Consider the following 9,509-nt stretch of genomic DNA (forward strand, 5'->3'; position numbering starts at 1 on the left):
ACGCGTAGCGTGCGTAATGGGGCACTTTCCATGCACGTGTTGCATAAAACATTTATACTAATTTGGCCTAGCCCATCCATTTCAAGACAATGAATCTATGAAATGTTATATCTAACTATAATATTCACAGATCCATTAAGTACCTCTTAAGTTATCCCTGGTTTCCATACACGCGTTGCCGCGCGTTTAATTGCGCGTCAAACGCACGCATTTGAATAAAACACGCACTTGATTGGGGTAATCTATGGAGGGGTAACGCATGTTTGACGCGCGTTATACTTAACGCGCGGAAACGCATGCATGATGGCAACCAAAGATTAAAAGAGAACTACTTACATTCACCACCGATACGATGAATCTAATGCCTCCCAGGATTCATATCCTTCTCTCATGTTGCTTCGTTGCACGTTCATGAGACAACACTCGCGAAAACACGATCAAACGTGAAACTAATTAACCACGGTTCCGTCATCTATATCACATACAATGATTTGCGTATGATTTGCATATCGTTCTGCACAATTGAAAGCGATAAGCGATCGTAAATTATTTTCAATTTGATGAATAAACCGAAACACGACACGGGATGCATTTGAATTAGAGCAATAATCATCGTTCGGTAAGTAAATCGCGGAGAAACATCAATTTGGAATTTGGATCTTTTCCTCGATCTTTTCTCTTCTTTTCGATCTCTACGGATAAATACTCGCGAGACACGAGCGAGACTTCGCAATGAACGACCAGTGCCTCGAAATGCGATGCAATATGTACAAAGGAAGAGGAGTAAGAACTCTACGCACGGAGCGACACGCACGGGTGCCTGTTCATTCGATGGTCGGGACAAGAATGATAGTGCGGCGCGCGGCGTCGCGGCGACCTTCCGCAAACAGGGCGCGGGGGCCGCGGGGCGCGGAGTATGACACGGTCTATTGTGTGCGTAACGAAAACAAGCGCCGGGGGGTGCCGCGTGCCAACCGCCTTGCCATCTATAATATTTAAAGTTATAAGATCAATGTATGCCGAATGTTCTGTTCTTTAAATTTCGATAAATGCGGATTACTATCGCATATCGAATTTCGTTTTATGAATTTATTATAGCGTCATCTAAATCGATTAATTTTATTCAATTAAGAGTTTTAGAATGGACACTATAACTTACACCTTAATTCGACGAATACGCAATTTGATTAATATAAATCTATTAATACAATGTGTATAATATTAATATAATATTTATATCTTGTTAAAATAATGTGTAATAATAAATTTTATATTATACCAATAATAAATTTAACATGCAAATTACTTTTAATCCTTTCGTTTTAATAAAAATTTAAATTTACTTAATTACTCGATTTAAAAAGAGTTATCAAATTTAGTAATGACAACCATACCCATATCGTTATACGAAATAAATATTATAATTTTACGAACTATATTTTCATGTTATATCAACTATGTTTTTTTAAGTAAAGAGCACTATTTTATATGCTTGGCGCCGCAGGATACTATAAATTATAGTAAAATTATGGTATTTTTGACTATATATTTTTTTCAGTGTGCAGAGAAGAAATCGATGGGAAGTAACGTACGTGACGGTATGCGAAGCGTCTCGTAACACTATACCTGCTCGTTCGAATGTTGCTGCGTCAGTGATAGCACAGCGTCTTCTTCGATAACGGCGCGCGTTTGTGAAGTTTTATCGCGCGTAATTATCTGTGTGTATTTCATAAGTATTTGAAGTAATCATATTTGAAATGTGCCATTAAGAAATCTATTTATTTTGCGTTAAGTTTTTTCTGTTCTATTTAGGTAAATTTCGATTAAGTACACGTTTTGATATCGATTTATTACGATTCTATCGCAATGTTTTAATATTGCAAGAAAATACAAATCAGGGTAAAATATTACATGTTTTGTTTACATAATTTTAAGTGATTATTAACAAATTTTAAAATTTTTTCAAAACTATTCCTGATAAAGAAACTATTTTTTTCAGGAGCTCATATTAGTGAGTACGGATATTCAAATATAAACTCGACTGTACTAATAACGGTTTCAATTTTGCTTTTATATAACAGACAATAAACGTTTACGTTTTTTCTACGTATAATTAGTGATAAACCCAGTTTCAACATTCCGCTATTTTTGATTTTTAAAATTTTTAACATAGGTATATAACGTCGGTTCGTATTACGGAAAAGATATTTACATCAGTATAATATTCTCCTTCTTACGATACATTTTTCGATAAGTCTCCTATATATCTTTTACAATCACAATTGTTAAGAAATTATTTCTTAGTTATTTAGGAAATCTGTAACATCTGTGTAAATGCATAAAATGCGTAACCAATCACTTTTTGACAATTCTCTTAATTATTATTATGATGAATTTATTGTTAAAATCATCAAGCCTAATAGTAAATATGTAATATTTACAAAAAAAGATAAATACACTATAAAAATGAAATAATTTAAGGTTTACTAGATTAACTACGAACAGAGTAATTGCAATGGGTTAATGATTTCAGATAGTTGTTATTGCCAAATATAAATTGTCATGTAAATAAATATCAATAACGTATAATGTCGAACGTTTCGAGTTGTAATGAGATCATCTTTAGTGCACAGATAAAGAACAAACAATAATTTAAAACGTATAAATATAAACAATTTATATATTCAACGTTTATAATTTTCTTGTCGATGCGTTAAAAACAATTTTGAACATCTGGAACAATTACTGGTAAATTATTTGTTATTAATTACTTATTACATAGGAATCTTTAAATAGATCTTCGTCATATTATACAGACTGATAGTAAAAGACATTTCTAAGATATAACGTCGACGTAATAACTCAAATATCTTTTATAATTCGATATATTAGAAATAATATCTTTCTTTCTGGATAAAATTTTTATATTTTACGGAAAATATTTCCGTTAGTAATATAAGAAAAACCGGATACTACAATCGCCAGAAGTTTAGAAGAAATTATAGGGGTTTCATAGAAATGCGTCTGCGTTAGGCGTTCATCGATTTTATAAGTCTCCCGTGCAGGCATGTTCGACAAAACTGTGTGTTCTCTAAGATGAATTATAGAAATGTCAAAGATCGATTTGAAAACTGGTTCGTCCCAACATGGAAATATTTTTTGAGCTCCATCCGCTTCCAGCAACCATCTATCACATTTAAACGATATGCCTTAGATAATATGAGCGCTCTTAATGATCGTCGGTTTAATAAATTGACACATATAGAACACATATAAGACAGGCTTATACAAAATAATTGAATAATAATACTTTAACACGTACCATTACTATATTATTACTGCATTATGTTATTATATTTTTATCACAATTGTGTAATAATATTAATTAATACAAAATACAATGCAAAACAATAGTTATATATAAAAAGAAAAAATTTTTTCTGATTGGTATATTAATATAGAATAAGTGAACGTATTTCAGAAGAGCACCTATTTTGGAACACTAATTTATGCAACACGTGCATGGAAAGTGCCCCATTACGCACGCTACGCGTGCGTGATAGACCACTTTCCAGGCACTTGCAACATAAAATAGGGAGTGTAAGCCGTGTGTAAAGATGAAAATTCCCGGGTGCGGAGTTTACGCACAAGCCGAAGGCGAGTGCGGTAACCGCACCCGGGAATTTTCATCTTACCTCACTTGTTACACAAATAACTATTTTGTCACCAACATTAAAATTTGACATTACGTGACGGCTAACATGAGAAAAATATAGTATTTCGAAATACGTTTGCTTACACTACAGTTGTATTTAGATAAGACAATATTTACTTGCATTATAATATATGCGTTTAAGTATTATATCTCATTAAATTTTACAAAATAAGTAGTTTTAAACTTCTTTCATATGCTCATGGCCATCAGACATAATAAAAAATAATGACAAATATAAATATATATAAAATAAAAAATAAATATATATAAAAATTGATAATAAATATTTAAAATTAAAATAAATATAAATATTTATAAAGAATATATTATTATGCAAACTTGACTATACGACTGTTTATTTAAACTTCTTTAATTTATTGTTAGTATATATTAAAATTTGCTTACACTATACTTCCATTTTCATCTGTGTAGGTAGTTTCAACACCAACCAAATCATCCAGTATTGTTTTAAAATCCATTTGACAAATGTAACGCCCTTCTGATAACTTATTAGCAAAATAGATGTCCACAAAATCACTTCTCGTGTTGTGTACAAAACGCGTTGATATACAGGGCTGTCGAGAATTTATTTTCGTCAGAATGAAAGATTCGATTCTTTTATGATTTGTTGTCCTCTCGCGTAAAAATGTTACTTTTCGTTGGGCGATCAATTCTGATATGAACATAGCATGTACCATAGTAATAACCTGCTTTGATTGTACTAAGATCTAACTCGACTATATAGTGCTCAGGTATTATGTGACGTGGCAATCGAATCGTACCATACAAATCGGAATTTTGACAAGTGGCTAAGATGCCTAATAATGTCAAAATGCACAGAATAGAAGTCGACATTATGACGATATTTATTTCATGTACCTATAAAGACGTTACATTCGTGACCTATTTTTGATAATTTTTGGAAAATAATATTGAACTATGTTTGTTATGCTAGTTCTTACAAATTATATTTTAAAAACTGTGTTATATTTTCTAAACGAAAAAATGTATATGAACATAAAAGTGTATTTGATTTCTAATAAACTCACCTTTCTTATTAAAATTACGCTAGAATTAGGTGTAATTCTTCGTAACAATTAGCTTTAGTAAATGTATCTCGTCGTCACAACAAGTTTTCAATGTTAGAAATATAACGATTGTACTGCCTCGAGAGATTATCGAAAACTGAAGACTATGGATATTTGATATTATAATAAATACGTAACATAACGTGACAACAACTGGTAAAGTCATTACAAAGTTTATTTATTTATTAAGTGCTCGCCAAACGAAATAATATACACAGAATTTTCTTAATTACAAAGGTTGATCAAAAATAGGAATAAAGTGAATTAATAAAGTAGTTAAAAATGAGTATTTGACAGATATAATATATATCATATTATGTACTTACAAGTACAGTAACAAAACTATTATCAATAAAAGACAGCTCTCGATGACACAGTCAAACTTGCAATTAAACAATTATAAGAAATCAACTGAAATATTTGAAAAAATGCGATTTTAGTTTTAACGATAACTTATGATACAAATATACACAAGATACAATATTTTCAATTTATTCCAATTATGTTCTAGAGAAACAGTTAAAAAATTTTCCGTATAAAATATTTGAAAGAAATAGAACGTTACATGTACACGCACATATCGTAAGTTCGTCGAAAGAATAAATCTCTATATAAAAATCGTTATTTCTATCTAGAAACTACTTACATGCAATAATGTTTATCAAGCAAAACGTGATAAAAATTTTGCGTACAAAACTTACATAATTTAGCAACACCATAAAGAAATATTATCGCGTTGCCCGTTGGAAACGTCTACTCAAAGCTTTATACAAATTAATGTCAAAACTTTATCAATTGTTGGAGTGGAAGTTTAGGCACGTGGGCAAGAATCACTTATGTGGTGTATTCAACAGTTTATCATAATCTAACGCTACATGTGTGCGATCCCGAACAAGAGGAACTTCGCGCTCCGGAGTCCGCGACGTGAGTGAGCTCCGCTTTGTCTCCTCACGATCGCGAAATCCTTCGATCATCAATAACACGGGTGGTATTGGTGCGAACACGCATCGGCCGCGTGCCGCCTCAGTGTACTTCCGCATATACACAGCTTGTTATAAATTAGATCTATTTCTAACATCAATTGTGATTTAAATTTCACAAAACTTTTTGTTAACAATTTAAAAATTCTACGCACGTCTATTATTGATTACTAAAATTTTTCGTGAACCTACATTCATAGATCTAACAGCACTTTTCTGATATAATATTTTTGTTAAGTTATCAACTCCAATCATCTCCAATAAAATTCGTAGAGTCAATTACGCGATGTGTTGAAATCTATTATGCAAAAAATGACATTTTACTCATTCGTTTCTGTTTCAATTCTCAAACATCTGTCCACATACAAAGCGATTTATTCTTCAACAAGCTTTCGCACAATGCCTACAAATAATATTATTAAAATTATGCAACGCAAGTGTGAACATTACGCATATGTATAATAATTTTTTTATGAAAAGAGAGAGAGAGAGAAATCGACAAATCGACGAAAGAGAGAAAGAGAGAGAGAGAGAGAGAGAGAGGCGCGCACGTGCGTGAGTATGTGTGCCGCTTAGGTTTGTTTATCAATTTATTATAAATTTCCATATCACAGATTTAGAAAAAAATTAGAAACTTGATTATAAAATTGCAATAATATAAAAAACGAAAAACAAAATATACGTGTGTTTGTATATGCTCAAAGCAAACTGACTAACAATAACAATCAATTGGAAAAAATTTTATTACAGATCATATCTAACAAGCAGATATCAGAATTTTAGAGTAGTGATTATATTCTTTTAGTTAGAGTCCTTTATGAGTTTACTTTCTTCTGCTAATTATACGATATTCCTTATGTCATTTAGCGAGTTTTAACTATTTAAAATCATGATTCCACAGGCGAAATATTTGACTTTGACATATCAATCACTTAGAAACACTTAGAAATAGATCTTAACTGGAATAGCGATTAATGTATTTCAAAACGCTTCACAGTAAACAAATTTGTGTTAAATTCAACACATTTCACGTGTTCCAAACGGTCTACTCAAATTTTTGTTTTAATTTAACATAATGTGTATATGTCAAATTATGACACAAATATTTATATCCATAATTTAACACAAAATAAAGAAAATGTGATGATTTTATGTATAATACAACAGACATCTGTATAATGCTAAATAGAAATGAGAAGGATATTTTTTAACAAAACTGCATTATTTTTATGTTAATCTTACGATTAATTGTAAAATGTGCAGTTATTTTAACATTTAATTTACTTAAATATGAATTTAACACAAAAAATCAAACATAATCAAAATTAGTTAAATTGACGCATTAGTATGTTACATTTTTAACACAAAAGTTTTAATAAAGTCCATTTTTAACAAAAATACACAAAATTTTTTACTGTGTACGTTTCAGATTTCCATCGATGAATACAGAACACATTATAATATTAGCTAGATATATATAAATACTTAAAATCTAATAGTAGGTTTTCCCGTAAACAATAATAGAGAGTCGGTGAAGAAATGTCGTATGACAATCTTTAACAAGGCAAAGGAAAGAAAAGTTTGTCCTTTAGAATCTAGTAAATAAAATTGAATATAATTTCTTATTTACTTCTTATGTTAAATTATTATAAACTTTGAGAAAAATTAATATCTTGGATGTCCTTTTGTCAATAAATTGGAATAAAATACAGGCTGATTCAGGACCTCTGCACAAACTCTGAGGAACAACAGATCTCGCAGGGGAACCATTTTCTGTGAAGCAACCTATGTTCTCTCATTCTCTGACACATCATTAAGAGCTATGCGACCGCTCAGATAGTTCTTAGATAGTTCTGAACCTGATTGTATTCTGCGCTACAGTTTGCAATGCTTTAACATGCCTTCAAATGTTTGATAGAGTCAATGTTATGACCGTGTCATGAATGTAATTAAATTCAGGGTAGATACTTTGAAAATAAACTGCCTGTAAGTTTACTTGAAACAATAAATAAATAATTTATCTTATAATTATAATAAATGTCACCTATAAAGGCCTGTCTGCGCGGTCGCGTAGCTCCTAAACGACTCGTCAGAGAACATAAGTTGCTTTACAGAAAATGGTCCTTTTTCTACGAGATCTATTGTTCTTCAGAGTTTATCGCATAGGTCCTGAATGGTCACCCTATATAGATAATAGAAAAAGAAAAGAAAAATAAAAGTTTCAAGTTTTACAATGCTTCTAACAATTTTAATTCAATTTTCTATATAATCGTAATTCGGAAATTACTTTTTTGTTAAGAAAAAAATTTATTTTTAATTTATTTGCATTTTAATGCGAATCTTTTATATGTGAATAAGATAGAAGTTATTAGAAGTACTCAATAAAAATACAAAATAAATGTATTAATTAAAATATAGGTATATGAACAAAAAAAAAGATTGCTGATAAAAGTTAATGAAGATGATGGAGACCTCTACAGAAAAATCAGGTTTATACGACAAACAGGTTTATATGACATGAGATAATTTTATTTCTTAAAAATTGTCCTTCAGCTCTAGTTGAAATTTTTTTGAAATGTATTTCTGCTTACAAGCATTCAAATTTTTATCTAACATAAAATTTCTGAGTTGGCAAAGTTCTTTTATAAATACCAATATTTAGTCACAAGGATTATTGGTTATTTAGAAATATCGTTTTATTATAGTTTTATTAGTATAGAAAAAAAATAGTATGTATATAGTAATAATATCAGCAATCAGTCACAAAATATTAAAAATAGTTAAGAGTAACTTAAGAAATTAATAATAACAAACAGCTTAATAATAATCAGCTTACTTAAAGCTAAAAATAAAGAGAAATGTTCAGAGCAAGAGACATTACACGAATTATTCGAGACCCACTAATTATATGCTTCTTGTTTCATAGATTCCACAACCACTCAAAACTATTTTCTTACATTTCGTTTTACAAGTACAATAATAGAAAAATAAACTGACAGCAAGAGGTACGTCAAACAAGATTTAAATGTAATGATGTAAACATATGTTTATCAGTTGATTGATAGGTCTGTTTTTATAGTAACAATCTTATAACAATAACAATAAAGTTATAAAATAACATTTATGTTCATTAATGTAAAAGAAATCTTTGGTTTAGCTTTGCGATTAATTTAATACAAATTGAATTAAAATGTAAAAAATTAATGTACATCACTAATACGAAAAAAATAACATAATCCGCGCGTAGAATATTATGTTAATTTAATGCATTTTTACATTTGTACACATTTATGTACAACCGAATCTTTTTAAAGCAAAGGATTATAGTTATTGTCAAAATTTATGTGTTATATCTCTCTATCAAATTTAATTTGTACCAAGTATAATTTAAACCTGTATAGACGTATTCCCTTTACATTACAACACTTTTGAAATCAGCATGACAACTTTTTGCAAAGTTTTATATACTCTGTTGAAAGATACATACAGCGTACTATTTTATAAGATGTCTTAGAATATTCGTAAATGTCTTTCCTACTGAATACTTATTAAGACATGCAGTAATGATATAAAATGTTATCTGCAATAAAAGTGTAAATATGTGTCACTATATTACAATCCATTAATTCTGCATAAATTTTGAAAATAGTTCCGCTGATTCTGAATTTCAGAGAATCGTCCATCTATTCTTAGTTTAACTGTCAATAATGTCACATTAATATAATT

The 9,509-nt window shown here is 30.0% G+C and overlaps 1 protein-coding gene across 1 annotated transcript; it reads right to left on the reverse strand.

Moving 5' to 3' along the window:
* Nucleotides 1-2,774: 2,774 nt before the first annotated feature.
* LOC112466328 (puromycin-sensitive aminopeptidase-like protein) lies at nt 2,775-5,700 on the reverse strand. The gene is made up of 4 exons (XM_025034389.1): nt 5,505-5,700; nt 4,121-4,290; nt 2,967-3,187; nt 2,775-2,836 (listed from the first exon to the last, which is right to left on the reverse strand). Exons 1-4 carry the CDS (start codon nt 5,520-5,522, stop codon nt 2,775-2,777), a joined length of 471 nt encoding a protein of 156 aa, XP_024890157.1. The 5' UTR covers nt 5,523-5,700.
* Between the last annotated feature and the right edge of the window lie 3,809 nt (nt 5,701-9,509).

The sequence above is a fragment of the Temnothorax curvispinosus genome, unplaced genomic scaffold (assembly GCF_003070985.1).
Source record: "Temnothorax curvispinosus isolate PA1 unplaced genomic scaffold, ASM307098v1 QBEX01016041.1, whole genome shotgun sequence".
NCBI classification, from domain to species: Eukaryota; Metazoa; Arthropoda; class Insecta; order Hymenoptera; family Formicidae; genus Temnothorax; species Temnothorax curvispinosus.

What these genes read in the sequence shown, in the direction of transcription:
- LOC112466328 (XM_025034389.1), bottom strand. An exon ending in GATGAAAATGGAAGTATAGT is followed by an intron (nt 3,188 to 4,120) that starts GTAAGCAAATTT and finishes TAAATGTGATAG; the next exon opens with ATGGTTGCTGGAAGCGGATG. An exon ending in TCTGGCGATTGTAGTATCCG is followed by an intron (nt 2,837 to 2,966) that starts GTTTTTCTTATA and finishes GTTATATCTTAG; the next exon opens with AAATGTCTTTTACTATCAGT.